The 16,822-nt window shown below is 33.9% G+C and overlaps 2 protein-coding genes across 2 annotated transcripts in view; one reads left to right on the top strand and one right to left on the bottom strand.

Annotated features, from left to right (window-relative positions):
• Positions 1-15,639, bottom strand: part of LOC123552379 (protein GDAP2 homolog) — a 36,960-nt gene extending 21,321 nt beyond the window's left edge. Inside the window, exons 1-3 of the mRNA XM_045342005.2 lie at positions 15,549-15,639; positions 7,442-7,780; positions 308-450 (exon numbers count right to left, since the gene is read on the bottom strand). Coding sequence (XP_045197940.2) covers positions 308-450; positions 7,442-7,710 — 412 coding nt within the window. The 5' untranslated portion in view covers positions 7,711-7,780; positions 15,549-15,639. The remainder of the gene's footprint in view (positions 1-307; positions 451-7,441; positions 7,781-15,548) is intronic.
• The window catches only part of LOC123552385 (armadillo repeat-containing protein 2-like), a 465,377-nt gene that overhangs the window by 291,619 nt on the left and 156,936 nt on the right, over positions 1-16,822 (top strand). The gene's annotated exons all lie outside the window — the stretch shown is intronic.

Here is a 16,822-nt window from a genome sequence, read left to right as displayed (position 1 = left end):
TGAAACAGGCTATGATGAAGTCTTGTTAGCTCTCATGATAACCAAACAAGAGTTTGTTTATTCATGAAGATGTACAGTATGTGATTTCATGAGAAAACAAAAAGTTACAAATCCTTTGCAAAAATCAACAAAAAATTGGTAAATAATTTTTTTCTGGAGCAAAGGTAAAATGCGATCTGTTTATATCTAACACAAAACGTGTGTGTTTTTAGACCAACAAAAGTTACTGTCCTTTAATATACAGTAATGATTCAATCATCTAGAAAAAAATAAGTTAATCTAGGACATCATAAGACCAGTAATATACCTCGGATATTGTTCCTAATATCAGCTTGTAGTTTAGGACCGGCCTTGGTGAACAGTTTATCAGTGATGTGAGACCTGTCTGTCATTTTCTCATTGGTGGAATGTACTATAGCATGAACACTCAATTCTGTAATGTCACCTTTCCTGTAAAAATTTTGAAACATTTTATGCCCTCTTTGAATTTTAACAACATGAATTATATGTATGCCTCATAAATCTCATCACATTAAATGTCATAAAGCTACATGTATGTATGCATATCAAAAATCTCATTAATGTTGATAAATCTCATGTTGATAAATAAATGAGCCGCACCATGAGAAAACCAACATAGTGGCTTTGCGACCAGCATGGATTCAGACCAGCATGCGCATCCGCGCAGTCTGGTCAGGATCCATGCTGTTTGCTATCAGTTTCTTTAATTCCAATAGGCTTTGAAAGCAAACAGCATGGATCCTGACCAGACTGCGTGGATGCGCAGGCTGGTCTGGATCAATGCTGGTCGCAAAGCCACTATGTTGGTTTTCTCATGGCACGGCTCAAATCTAATTACGATTAAAAAATTCAGTTCATAAACCTCTTTATGATTAAAAAAAATAACTCTTCGTATATTTTTTCCCTTTTACAAGCGACAATTTCCTACATAAAACACAAGAGTAGGACATGTGCCTACTTAACAGCATACTTGATAAATGCAAACACAGTTAACCTTTACCCTGCTATATTTCTAAAATGGACTGTTCCATCATTCAATTTGGTTAGTACCACTTATTATTCAAAGGGGTGTTCACTGAAAATTTACTGACTGAATAGCAAACAGTGCATGTTGATCTTCGTCTGCACTGGTCACGAAGGCAAAATCACTTGCTGCTAGAAGGCTAAAGGGCCTAAAGGTTAATAAAAACATAGCTCAAAGACCATGTAGACCTAAGGTTATTTATGGACAACTGACCAATGGCATGGCAAAACTCTGAGACTAGTCTTCAGATTTATAATCTCACAGTGAATCAGTAGCCTATCACCCTCACTTTTGAATCATTACAGAAATTTAAATATTAAATTATACTTTTGTAAGGCTTTCAAAAAAAACAAAAAAACTCAGATGATAAGCTTTCCAAATAATCATTATTTTTAAGTGAAATAACAGACATTAATTTATCAGTAGCACTAAACTCAGTTAACTGGAAGTGATATTAGATAAGAAACAAGGAGCTGCGTTCAATAAACGCTTGATTCCCCCGGTGGCATCCTTGTCGATACAAAGCAACCTAAGTCCAAAATGAGGTCAAGTTAAAGGTCAAACTGAGGTCAGATGATGTCTGAAGATGAGAAATGGTCACAGGTTATATCTGCATTAGTATCAAGTCATTCTAGTAAGGGGTATTGACGCTAGACGAAACGGTCCCATTTGGTTAACCTCGTATGTACGGACGGACGAACGGACAGAATAATCACTATATGCCTCCCGCCAGGGTTGGCGACTACCCGCCCAGGGTAGGTAAACCCGCCATGGAAAACTCGGGTTTTCCCGGGTTGGGCAATACTCCTAAAAATGAATAAAGTGGGCAATACTGGGCAATAAGAAGTTTTTCTATTTCTTTTTTAACAAAACAATTGAGTTTCTATGTTATAAAATGTGAGCTCATTCTTACATTAAGTTTTACTTACTTTGAAACCATTGGTGAAGTGATAGGTAGCTGACAGAACAGTTTCATTAACAAAATTATGGTTTTTTACACAACAAAATATTTTTATGTGAAAGTTAAGTAAACACCTTCCAACATTTCTAGTTAGATCTCGCTAGGTCACAACTAGCTTTTGCTTAACATATATGATAATCTACCAGTTTAGTTCTTTATCACGAAGCATTCTGTAACTGAACACAAGTTTTGCAGATTTTTCGATCCCAAGTCTGTTTCTGAGTTTTGTCGGAATAATACCAAAATTTGAAAACACCCTTTCTGTTGACTAACGCAGTATAACATTTCATTCTATGACCTTTTAGACACTCAATTTTGGCACTAACCACAGTGCCACAGTCTTTACATTTTGCAATCTTTTTTTAATCATCTACAGTAACATTTAGAACAATTCCACACAGGGTCCTTAGGATTTATGGTTATATGATAGAAATGACAATGTGGTCTAAACTGATTTTCATGAGTAAAATGACACTTCTAACTTTAATCCCCTAATCTTGCTCAATAATTGCTCAATCACCATCATAATAATGTTTATTCAATAGATTTTTACAAATATTATAGGACTAGGCATGCAGGTGTCACTGCTATCACTATATGGGCTGTTTGTCAACTAATGTTGAAATATATATTGAAGTTTGAACTTAAAATTATATTGCCCAGTATTGACCACGATTGCCCAGTAAAACCCAGGTTTTCCCAGTATTACCAACTGGGCTGGGCAATATGCTTAAAACCCGGGTTTTTGCCAACTGTGACAGGGTGATGTTTATGATGTAATTTTTTATATTATATATAATGTTTAAAATAAATATTCAAGATACATTTAACATTTAGACAATGAGATTTATGTAAAGGTAATTAGTTATAAAGCATTAGCTTCAGGCTGATAGTAATTGATAAGTCTTTGAATGTGGGTTCCATACAGGTGTTACAAATTGATGCATATATCTATGTCTACTATACTGGACCAACTATTGAGGATAGTTATGCCTGATTAAGGTTCAAAGAAAGTAAACACCTACTTATCAAGTTTTTTGAGTCTGGGAGTTTAATAGCAGAACCATATTGGGATGAGAATAATTAATTATGATTGATATGGGAAGCTAATGTCTAATTGGCTAATATTTGTAAAAGGGTGTGTTAATACATGAAATCTTAAGGGTTGAGGAATGAATGAAAGGGTCGTGAAGAAGGGAGAGGAAAAGAGGTAGTGATAGAGGAAGTAGTGTTAGAAGTTTGACGGAAGAATATTAGTAAATAAATGCAAAGTTACAAATGATGGACATGGATATTGGAATTAATATTGAATAATATATAGTAGAAACACAGAAAGCGAGTTGTATGTGTAATTCCCCAAAATGAGTAAGAACAGTATAATAATAAAGGCGCGAATATGAGCCGGTTATACATGGTGGAGTTAATCCTAAGTAGAGATCCTTGGTGATAGTGAAGAAATTTGTGGATTTTGAATTGGGAATATGGTTTCATCTTATTATAAAATGGCAAAGGACAGTAGTGAAATTATGATGTAAATTAAGTATAGAAATTTTCTCCTAGTACAAGTTAAATAGCAAAAGCCGAGAGCAAAGATGGCAGTCAATGCTCCACAGTATCAAGATGGGCAAAATGTGAACTTTTCTTGGAAAAAAATTTGAAAAGGTAGCCAAATAAATCAGTGGACTGAAGAAGAAAAATGTGTGCAAATTTGTTTGGTAATGCCTAAAAGTGCAGAACGTGGTACTTGAATTTAACAGAAGGTGTAAAAGGAACTTTTTATGACCTTAAGGAGTCTTTTAAAATCGTTTTGACAATGTCAGTAACCGTGCCATCTTGTATGCTAAATTCATGAATTTGAAGTCAAAGAAAACAACTCTGTTCAGCAGTATATCGAGAATGTGACCTCCTGTGGAGACTTTTAAATAAAACTGAAGATGAAATAATGGACAGAAATTTATTATGGGGAAGGCAGATATTAAGAAGCATGTTATCCATGAAGGAGCCTAAAAACTATGGGTGAATTAGTGAAATTTGCTAAAATGGCGGATAGACGTTCAAGAGGTATACGATGCTAGAATACCTCTTAACCAAACACCTGAATCAAATGGGCCAACGGGGCAGGACTCACGGGCAATCTATCTGGGCAACAAACTACAGACAACAACAACCATGGCGGCACAACCCCTACAGAAGACAAGGATTACTCAGAAACAGAAGAACAAGTGTATTCATTGTGGTAGGTGCAACCATTTGTCTTCTGATTGCTATTTTAGGAATGCCACTTGTCATATTTGCAAAAAATAGGGCATACAGCAAGGGTTACATCAGTTAGCTAGTAATAGGGATACGAGCCTGTCCCACAAAATTTGGGGGATGGACATAGTAGGGAAAATTTAAATAATGCACAAATATTGGGAAAGCCTATCAAAAATAAATTGGGAATGGAGAAAAAATTTAGTTGATGTAAGATTGGGAAAATTTTCAGTGGCTGCTAAAGTTAGATAGTGGCGCCTCAATTTCATGTATAACTTTATCAATGTACAAACATGCTGGCCTTAGTAAGAGTTCCAAATGTCGGATTCTGAAATTAAACATGCTGAAACTGTTATGGTAGTCAATGTCCATTATGGAAAAATTTGTGTCCCAATGACTATTTGCAGGCTTACATTAATGCAGACCTTCTTGTTTACAGGCTAAGTACAGAACATGAGAGGGAACTGTAAAAGTGTCTGGGTTTTACAGTGGTGCCTGCCAGAGGATGTGAGGAAAAACTTCCATACAAAAGTACACAAATTCTCTGGTAAGGCCCGTAAATTCAGGCGGCTTAGTTGTGAAGCTGGTGAAGGGAATTTTATACAGCAAATTATGCTTACCTAATTGTATTAGTTAGTTTGTCGAATGAATTAAATGATATCGAGCAAATCTTAGCCACAGCCCTTAATTTACAATGGTGTGGAATGGTCTAAATTTGTTTGATGGAATTTTGATGTTTGTGAATGCAAATTCCAAATTAAAATCTTGCAAGTTACTTTGGTTTAAACTTTTGGGGGGTTGGGTTGCACAAGCATTTATTATTCTTACTTTAACCTGATTTGTTTATTTATGACTGTATAGTCAAGTTACATGCATAGTGATACCATGTGATAATAAAAATTCTGTAGTTCAAAATGTATGTAATATAAACATACAAGCAAAAAGTCTGTCCGGAAAGACTTAAAAATATAAAAATGATGGAAGTTAACATAAAATTGTGTCTAGTAAAAACCAACAGTTTACAAGTTCTTGAAGAATATTAGCTCCAAAGGAAGGGAAATTTGAAGGGAAACGTCTAGTTAAGACTTTTAGTATCCAGGTTCTCTTTCAAATTAGTAAGTATAGATATATCCCTTGGGAAAGTATAGATTTGTCATGGTGCAATTAATATTATGCTCTTGCTGTGAAGTATTTATGAGTAAAATCCAAGATGTGTACTCTGAGAAGTTTAATATGTAAGTTCACAAGGCATTTCTTATGGTAGAAATCAGAAACACTGGTTTACTGAGATTTAAATAAAACAAAAGAAAATGAAAACAGTGTAAAAGTACATTTGATGTGTAAAATTTATGAGTAATGTGTTAGAGATAGTGACTTTAAATAGATACTCATAAAGAGGCCGAGTGGAACTTTTTGTACAGTGTGATTTGATCGTGAAATACAGACAAACGAACACTGAATACAGTGAATTCAGACAATCATTTATACAATGAATTCAGCAATCATTTTAACTGTACACTGAAATATTTTGCTGTAATTATTTGATCACTTTTATATTCTTTGTAACTTGATACTGAGGATGATAAAAAAATGTAATTAAGAATAACATTTTATCTTCATGATGATGATTATGATGAATAGTAGTATAAGGTAGACTGCTGGCAAGTTAGTCTTTGTATAAAGTTTATGCCCCAAAAAAAAAAAAAAAAAAAAGGCATATTGTAGTTTCTTTCTTAAAATGTTTTCGAAAGAAAGGGAATTTGTTAAGCTAGCATTTATAAGTAAAATAAGAGTGCATTTTTACGATTTTTTTCTTAAAATATTTTCGAATGGAAAGGAGTTTTGTGACTAATTGCACCCTATAATTAAATTTGTCATAAAAAGATATTAGTTAATAAAATGATAGTGATCAATTTCTCGAATCAATATCATTGTAATATCATCATGGTTGTTTTATATGTTGATGTGATGCATGCCACAAAATTTTCGAAATGTTGTTTTACCATGTCCATCATACTTAAATGTCAAATATAACGAAGTATTTGATGTCTTTAAGTTTTGTAATGATGTTTATTATGTAATTTTTATATTGAGGTAATTCTTTTTATATGAAGTTCGAGTCTTAACAAAATTTCAATATTTACTGTGTTCAAAATTGAAATAATTTGCGGAGCAAATTTTTTAGAGAGTATGAGGATGTGTGAAGGGTGATGTTTATGATGTAATTTTTTATATTATATATAATGTTTAAAATAAATATTCAAGATTCACTTTAACATTTTTGACAATGAGATTTATGTAAAGGTAATTAGTTATAAAGCATTGTTCAGGCTGATAGTAATTGATAAGTCTTTGAATGTGGGTTCCATACAGGGGTTACAATTGATGCATATAATCTATGTCTACAATACTGGACCAACTATTGAGGATAGTTATGCCTGATTAAGGTTCAAAGAAAGTAACACCTACTTATTTAAGTTCTTTGAGTCTGGGAGTTCTAATAGCAGAAACCATATTGGGATGAGAATAATATAATTATGATTGATGGAAGCTACATGTCTATTGGCTAATATTTGTAAAAGGGTGTGTTAATACATGAAAATCTTAAGGGTTGAGGAATGAATGAAAGGGTCGTGAAGAAGGGAGAGGAAAGAGGTATGTGATAGAGGATGTAGTGTTAGAAGTTTGACGGAAGAATATTAGTAAATAAATGCAAAGTTACAAATGATGGACATGGATATTGGAATTAAATATTGAAAATAAATATAGTAGAACACAGAAAGCGAGTTGTATGTGTAATTCCCCAAAATGAGTAAGAACAGTCATAATAATAAAGGCGCGAATATGAGCCGGTTATACAACCCTGCCTCCCGCATCAGTAGATGACATAGCTAACATAAAAATTTAGATAAAATAAATATGGAGAAAAGATAAAGATATAATTGTAACTTAGTAACACTAAAATGTCTTTAATACAAATGTACTGCACACAGGGAAACTCCTCATCGTCATGCATCTATGTCTCAACCACCGAGGCTAATTTGAGAAATTATTAAGATCCCTGGCTGTTTCTCTAACATTTTCTATGCTTGGGATTACTTAAAACTCTGGATATATCACACATTTTGCTCACCACCTTGCAACTTTAAGCTTTCAGTGTTTTACTGTAATAACATGCTTACCACAAAACAATCTTATTATTGAGATCATTTCTCCATGGAAAAGGTGATTTCTTTTCATCATCATCAACCGGAGAACTCTGATCATCACTATCAGTTGCTAAGGGCAATGCTGTTAGATTCCATCTTGTCAGTGAGTCCAAGTGCACTACAGTATCCCTTAGACCAAGTGGATCTGAGTCCCTGTCTGTACCAGTTGGACTCCAACGTCTGTTCTCTGATTTCTGGTTTTCGACTTGGAGAGGGTCAACTGCTACATCAATGTCAGACATTTTCTCCACTTAGTGCAGACTGTTTGTCAACATATTATGATAATTTTCAGAGGATCAATTTATCATCATTCTGAAAATGATAAAGAAAAGATCTTTAGAAACTTTATTGCTTTACTTGAATTAATAGTGAATGTGTACATCCTACAAATATAATATAAAGGCTTTATTTAAGAAATAATCATTTTGTGATTTGTCATTGAATAAAATCACTGTTTGGAGTTCAGATGCCAAAGAATTATATTACGAAGGTGCAACCCTAATTATGAAGGCAAGCCCAAGTGATATAATAACTTCATTAAGGTAATAAGGTAAGATTCAATACCCGGTAATTAACTGTCATTATCTTAGCTGGTGGCATGAGTTGAAATACATATTTGACTTATTTTACTGACTGCTTTTAATCACATTTTTTTCTTAATTCATAACATTTCCGAAAAACAAGACGCCACAAGATTTGTGAAGAAAAGATTGAAATTGTATTTATTTTAAAGCAGATATGCAGACATTCATTCATACTATGTAACAATATTTATGGGACACATTTTGGTGGGAAACTGAAATGATGAAATCTTTTTGCATACAGAAATACACATCAATATGGATATTATCTTATTTCCACTTCAATTAAAGGTTCATATTCAGGAGAAAGTTATCCAAGTTTAAGATTAATTACAAAAATATAATTAATTATGTGAATGAGCGAATAAGAAAATGAGGACTTTAAAGTTGATTTATTTGCGTGGAAATATAGAAATACTGGAGCGATCCTGAAGAAACCGAATACATCGTGTTTATTTCATTGTTTATTAGGAACGAAAAAAAATAAAGTAGAAACATAATGGGACACATGTGCGCGGTTGACAAAGTTTGAAACAAATTAGCTCAAAACATTCACACAGCGGGGTTTTAATCTGCTTAATAGTTCTATAAATGCTGATATAAGCGTCACATATGATGTCATTTATTTGTTAATTATAAAATGACTGACGTGTGTCATTACATTTTATTCTCATATCAATGGCATGTTGTAAAGTATTGACGTTGTACTGTGTTTGTTCACTTTTTATATTCTCAGAAAGAGACATTTTTATTGTTTACTCCGCACTGAAAATTGATATTTTAAATCGACACAGCTTTAAAATACACTACCATGCCACCAATAAATTCCCAGCATGCAGCCAGCGTAAAATATAGTTTAACCCGGGTTTAAACCGTTTATAGAGTACCATTCAATGCGTGTGTATGTTCAATGTTGGAGAATTAATGCCGACCGTGCTCTGCCAGAGGATTCAGATTTTATTTACGCTAGTAAAAAGTCATTGCTTGCATTTCTGTAGTTTCATATATGCTTTTATACGCTTAAAAATTATCAGACATGCGTATATGCATTATTTCAAAGCGTAATTTAGTGACCCCCAAAACATAGTTAAAGGTGTATTGAATATTCTACTGGAGTTGGTAGTGAGTGTGAAGCCAAAGCAAGTCAAGGGAAATAGGAAGCAAAATCTTGAATGCTGAATTGAAACTGAACTGCAAACAAATTCATGAGTGTTACATCCAATAAGACCTGGTCACGGGCTAAAAAAAATATAGGTCGGTAGGTCGGAATTTTTTTTTTAGGTAAACCACTTGTCACTCGTACATGTCACTGGCTATGGAGATTCTGATTCAGAAATACTAGATAAACAATAGCTTTCCTTACTTGTCACATTTATTTGATTTTTTCACGCCTGTGGGTTTGATTAGCATGTAGTTCAAACAAGAGCACCGCCTTGCGGGTGCTGACGCTCATCTGATTTTTTTTTTGTGTAATAGAAATATTGTCCTACCCATGATTTTCTAAGTCTAAAAAGGGGCATCATTCTTGCAAAAAGCAGGACAGAGTTATGTTTCTTGATGTTCAGTGTCCACTTATGATGGTGAAAAACTGTTGCAAGTTTTAAAGCAATAGCTTTGATAGTTTATGAGGAAAGTTGACTTAAACATAATACTCAACCAAGAAAATGATTTTCTAAGTCCAAAAGGGGCAATAATTATTGCAAAAAGCAGGATGGAGTTATGTAGCTTGTTGTACAGGGTCAGCTTATGATGGTGAACAAGTGTTGCAAGTTTCAAAGCAATAGCTTTGATAGTTTAAGAGAAAAAGTTGACCTAAACATAAAACTTAACCAAGAAATCTGATATTTTCTAAGTCCAAAAGGGGCCATAAATCTTGCAAAAAGCAGGATGGAGTTATGTTTCTTGCTGTACAGGGTCAACTTATGATGGTGAACAAGTGTTGCAAGTTTTAAAGCAATAGCTTTGACAGTTTAGGAGAAAAGCTGACCTAAACATAAAACTTAACCAAGAAAACTGATTTTCTAAGTCCAAAAGGGGCAATAATTCTTGCAAAAAGCAAGATGGAGTTATGTTTCTTGATGTACAGGGTCTGCTTATGATGGTGAACGCCGACGCCGACAACCGCTCAAGTGATGACAATAACTCATCATTTTTTTTCAAAAAATCAGATGAGCTAAAAATGATCCTGTTACGATTGCCCAAAGTTCAGCCCAGCCAATTCTGTAGGAAATCTGTCTGTTCAATAATATAATCATGTGTACATATTTAACTAATTCAGTGTTTTAGCTTCAAAATGATACTTAAAACATTAAAATCGATTTTAATATAGACCGTTGCAACTTTATCTAAAAATAACCGGTCGTCCAACTTAAGCATGTGTCGCACTGTTGTAAGCTGCCGCCATTTTGAAAATTTTCGAACAGTGTAAAAAGCCGATAAATTTTTAACAAGTGCAAGCTCAAACCTCCTTCAACATGATCTTATGCATCAATCTAATGTTATTTCTTGATTTTACCATAAAATACTTCAAAATTTATTTCAAGTACGGCGGATTTCAATAAACTTGATTCCGCGCACTGTCTGAACTGTCATACAAAACATTGTCAAAAGATCACTAATATTATCTCAGGGGTCTCGCAAGGGAGCGACTTGAGCGAAGAAGTCACTTTGAAGTTTCTACACCCAAACTTCGCTTCGAAATCAACTTCGCCCGCAAAATTTCCAACCAACAACAAAGCGAATACACAACGTCGTGTCAAATTTTGACAGCAGCAATCAAGTGCTAATTTGAATGTACGTTAATTGGTCGATTAGAAAATTACAATCAGCGGCTGTCAACAGGGATTAAAGGCACAAATTCAGCTTATTGTGGCGGGCGATAATTTCAACAAATAATTTAAGTAAGTATGTTATTCTTACACAATATTTGTTTTCCGCTGGGATTTTTCGGCGAGTAAAGAAATGTTATCAAAGATCGATCAAATAGCAGCCTGATTTAGTGTTGTTTCGTGCCTTATACATACTCACACTTCTCATTCAGAGCCAGATCTGCAAACAGATAATGTTTAAGTTTGGTACAGTCTGTATTGTTTTCGAAAAGATTTACACTTTGTAAGTAATGACGGACATTTTTGTACTAAATACAAACCACGGGTGTCGGCATGTGGCGTGATTGACATCTGACAGCAGCTCCGTGTCCGCCATATTAATTGGAATGATGTAAACTAGTACGAAATGGATGCGTGAAAACTACTTTGTCGTTTTTAAATGTTATTTGTTTTAAACATGTACAATGTTTAAATTACTTTTTTGAATAGTATTAATTTGTATTTGCGTCATTACAGGTTTATAGATGTACAAACAAATTTAATTGCCATTAAAACTTAGAATCTTGCAGATTATCTGATCACTTTATATACTGGTTTGTAACACCTCGGCATTACACATCAAAAATATGTGAACAATACAAATTGACAGAAATTACTTAGTTTGTTTTAATTGTTTCTTTTATTGTTTTGTACCTTTTAAGTTTAAATTTCAAGTTTATTTCGGCTTGCTCCAATGCGGACGGTTTCCGCATTCATTCGTACAAGTTTATCTTCCAATATGGCGGACAGTATGCGGGCTAGTACACTTTTGGAGACAAGTAAACACAGATAAATGAAAAGGCATAGCTAGCTTGCTGAAATTTCGACAGCTTTATGCAGAGAAATAAAATTCCGGTTCCCTAGCCTATGCACAGTAATTTGGCTAGAGAACCAGGTCCTGTTCTGGACGAATAAGTTCCCTGTCTGGGGAACCGATTCCGGTTCTCTAGCCACTGCCTTTTCTCAATTTTCGCGGTCTTTTTGATCTTTTTTGGTGGAAAACAAATTACGGTCCGGGGTAAAAAATTACGGTCGGTCAGGTGACCAGAAACAAGACTATTTTTTTTTAGGCCTAAATATGTTATAAAACTGATTTCTGTTTTTTTTTAACATTCACAAACTTTCAGGAGTAGGCTAAAATTAGGCCTACTCCTAGTCAATTTCAGATTTTACTATTTTACTCATACAGAATTCATAATTCAAAAAAATTATCTGTACCACTGGGATCGCTACAAAATCCCCAGAGGATATGCTAGCCATCCGGTAACCAGACTAGAATGCAGGCTAGGCATCCTGTTACCAGATGGCAAGATACTTCCATAACTAACTAGTAACAGGTCTGCCGCACCGGTTACAGTTCACTAGCCACTGCCTAAAAAAAAAGACACTTCTGTTAATAAGTTTTGCTTTTTTTCTAAAACCAGGGCATTCGCGGTTAAAAGAATATCCCGGTAACTGGAATACGAGGTAAATCATAATTTCGACAGAATCCGATTCCTATCTATCTATCTATTTATACTGCAACACTCCTCTCTGCAAGTATTACGGTATGTGCAACTGTACAAGAAGTTAAAAGTAGATTGGATAGGAGCAGGGTTGGCATGGTATTTACCGGTGGTAATTCCCGGACCGGGAAATACTCCTAAAAATTGCAAAAGTGGGAAATACTGGGAAATACTCAAATTTTCAGCAAAAAAACAGTTTATTTTGACCAAAAAAAAACCCATAAAATATCTGTTAAATAACTAGCATTTGCATGCACAGATACACTATGGCAAAAATCATATTATATTCCACTGTCAGACCCCTGGTGACCATGAAAGTTCCTTCATCACCAGTCCAATTCCTCTTTGGACCTTAACATGCGGAAACACCAGTTTTGCTGCTTTTTTCACTCCAAGTCTATTTCTAAGTTTTGTTTGAATGACAGCAAAATTAGAAAACACTCTCTCAATGCCACCAGAGCTATCAATATCCGACTTTGGAAGCACTTTGACACATTTAGTTCTATGAGTCCTTAATCTGTCACTCTTTGCACTGACAATACATCCACAGTCTTTACACTTTGCTTTTTGTTTTGAACCATCATCAGATTCTATGATATCATAAAAATTCCACACAGGATCTTTGGGCTTCATATTAATGCTAACTGTCACAGGATGAAAAGCGGAATGAAGTACTTTTGAAAAATAAAAAGCAATTACATGTATTTTGAGAAAGTGAATTATATAAATGCTCAAAAGTTTGACTGATGAATTTCTTTCACTGTTTTGTGAAATCACAATGGTGGGAATTATTTTACAGCAAAGTATTGTTACTTTATTTGCAACAAACATGTGCAATAGGATAGTTAAATATAGTGCTTGGGGCTATACTGTATATTCTGTATTTATGAAGATTGGCTGTTAGTCTTACTAAACTATATGTTCTGTTCTGTATCATTATAGAATCTGTCAATAATCCACCAATTAGCAGTAACACCTCTCCTGTATTTTGGAGTGTATAACTGGACTATTTGAAAGGAGTGTAATCTTGTCTGAAGTTAGTATGATAAAATTTTTGGGTCAAATTTACAACAAATGTAAGGCCTGAAGAGTATTCACCAGTATTTCCCGTCTTTTTGCCAACCCTGGATAGGAGGATAAAAGTAATACATGGTGTGTATTGCAAGTATGAATACAGTTGATAGTGTTAAAAACAAGAAGGATTTACAGATAAAAGCAGTTTAAAAACAGGTCTATCATGTTAAGCATTGTGTACAAGTTTGGTCACACCTTGCTTAAACTGATTCAGGATGGGGGCTTGCACAAGTTGTACTGGAAGGGAATTCCAAAGCACTATAGTGGCTGGAAAGAAAGAGTACTTATACGGGAAAACCGAAGGTTTTTCCGTCTATAGATAATGTGTACGTGTATATATGTCAAAGTAAACCTATATACCGTTCAACTTGGGAATATGTTCTATACCTTCACCGGTTTTGTTGTTGTTGTTCTCCCATAATTCTACCGGACCTGCTGCCATGCTTGCGCAATAAATAATTTTCAGAACGACATTTGATAAAATAAAATTTCTTATGAACGATCGGGCGCCGCATTATTTAAACAAATTATTCTATCCAGTTGAAAATTCGCGGTATCAATAGAAATCAGTGTTATTCGGGTTTCTTCATGAAACGAGTTTATGGATGATTCAAGCGGCCCGCTTTTTGTTTCCAATAATGAATTATGATGTAAGCTACATTACTGCATTGTTTGAATAACAAAACCATTGTTTATTTATTTCTATGAATGTAGAAAAGCCAATAATTTCAAAGATGTCAATGTAAAACGAATATAGACACGTTGTCCCAGCAAAATTTATTTATATACATAATTTTATCACACATTTATGTCATAAGTCACTGTAGTCAAGTGGTTAGTGCACATATTTTCCATGCGCGAGGTCCGAGTTCGAATCTCGTAAGGTGCTTGATTTTTTTTTTTTTAAGCTTAGGCCCAATTTAATTTTTTTTCTTTATATTTATCACACTTTTTTCAATTAGTGGAACACAAATCAATAATAAGTATAGTAAACCAATGTTCTGTCTGTAAATTTTGAACAAAATATTCGAAGGCATGGAAAAGCATATATCGATATTGCTTATCTCCACTCCCTTCCACAATCTTTCACATACGTTGCAACTACTTTCTAAAAGTCAATTCATTGACTAGAGTTTTAGTAAAATTACACTTGGAAAAAAATGTTGGCTATAAACTTGAGAGGCTCACTACGATCACTATTAAGCTAAGAAATTAACCATAATCATATTCAAAAAAAGGTCCCAGACTGTTAGCAGTTAGGTAAATTAAATTGAATTTAGACCAAGAGTGTTTGTGTTATATATAAAATTCTGGTCAAGAACTTTTTACAATGAATTTGAAATAAGAATTTCACAAGTAAATGGTTGTTTGTCATTCTCACATACACGAGTTTTACCATAGCTGTATTAGTGGAACACAATTTGTCCTAAAAGAGTGTCAAGTGTTATCTTTAAGTCATGAACACTATTTTCCATTGTCTGTCTAGTCTTGATACATTTGAAGAAATGATTAGATCTATGTTCATTTAAACAAAACTTTTTAAAACATTTCCCTTTCTTATTTTTATAAAAATATCAAAACCATCAGGCTTACTGTCAAAACTGAAAGCCAAACAAAAAATATCAGAAAGAACAATTTAATGCAGAAAAAAAAGAAAGAATCCGTATCACTATCACTAGGTTTTCCCGTCAGATAGGCAGCACCTAATTTCATATTAGTAATTACAGGGAGTGAGGATCTGAGTATAGGATTGGAGATGCATACAGTATGTCTTGTTAGACGGGATGGGGGGCTGACATGGGGGGGGGGGGGGGGGGGGGGGTGGCACAGCAACCAAACCATTCACTATCTTGTAGAACATAAGGAGGCGTGAATCAGATCTCCTATCTTCAAGGGTACGCCATCTCAGCTGACATATAGCATGTTTGTGATTCCGAAAGTAGAAATGAGCAAAATGCTAATCAATGCTGCACGCCAGCTTAGAATGCTTTGTTTCCTTTACAGTCATGGTCATTAAATTGCAAGTACAAACAATTTGGGAGAAAATGCATACAGTATTAATTAAGAAGCTGAATTTATTCTTTCGCCTATTTTCCTTGTTCCTGTTCCATGGGTTCCGCCATTTTGAAATCATGTGATTAAATGTCACAAATACGAACATAAATTTTGTAATATATTGTTGCCGTCTACGTGTTTAGATTTAGGAAACGGATTTGTTTTGATAATTTTAACTTATAGTGAATATGAGTTTAGATTTTCACCAGTGGTGTTTCTCAAAGCCAAGATAAGAGTTATTTTAGCACAAGTATAAATTTGATAAAGATACAAGTTTATAATTTGCCTTAGACTATAGATCTATATAAGACTTATAGTATCACATTAGTTAAATATTAGCATTAACAACTAGATAATCTACATTTTTTGCTGAAATTCATTAGAAATTTAAGTTTAAAAAGAGTATCGTTACCTCCTTTTGTCTATCTTGATTGCGCAGCTGAGATAGATGGGGGGAAACATGTTGAACAATTCTCCTTTTGGCGATCTTATCAGTATATCTACGGCACATATTTTGATAAGCCATCAGATAGTGCAACTGATAAATCCTATTCCTAAACTTACATTGATTTATATAGGAAAATGATGCATTTACCATAGAAAATGTCATAAATTACACATTTCTATTTATTCTTTTATACCATCCCGGATATTTCCTTAAAAAACAATTCAATACCTTTACGATGGTATATTTTCCTTCAAAATAAGTCAATATTTGGTTGCTTCAAAATTCGTTTGAAAAACGTCTCTAAAATTCAATATACTCTCTATACATATTTGGCAGAATTACACGATAACCCTGTTTTTACTAAGTATTTTTGATAGAAAAGTTAAAGCTAAAATACCATCCCGGATATATTTGGAAAGTCCTCGTCGTGCACATTCTAGATATATATTTTATTATAAAATAAGTTATTTCTTTCTTGCTTCAAAATTCCTTTAAAAACAGTGTTTCAACGTTTTCTGTATATTGACAAAAAACGTGCTAAGTTTTACAATATCGGAATAGGAATATATGTATAATTATATAACAGAGTTTAGCATGATTTTTGGGTGCGTTCCGTCTGAAAAATGTTCCTTTTAAAGTTTTTTAAAGTTTTTTTTCATGGCATTTTCCTTTGAAAATACTGAGATATGTTTTAAAAAATTCGAAAATAAAAGTGTAAGCAGTTCTGTTGTTGCATTGCAGTAATAACCAAAATAACAATACAAAATATCTTTGTAGTTAGAGGCAAAAGTGTTTGCCGCTTGTTTACCCGTCAACGGTTCACC

Source organism: Mercenaria mercenaria, chromosome 4 (assembly GCF_021730395.1).
Source record: "Mercenaria mercenaria strain notata chromosome 4, MADL_Memer_1, whole genome shotgun sequence".
Lineage (NCBI taxonomy): Eukaryota > Metazoa > Mollusca > Bivalvia > Venerida > Veneridae > Mercenaria > Mercenaria mercenaria.
The sequence above is the reverse complement of the archived record's forward strand: the minus strand, read 5'-3'. Positions and strand labels throughout refer to the sequence as shown.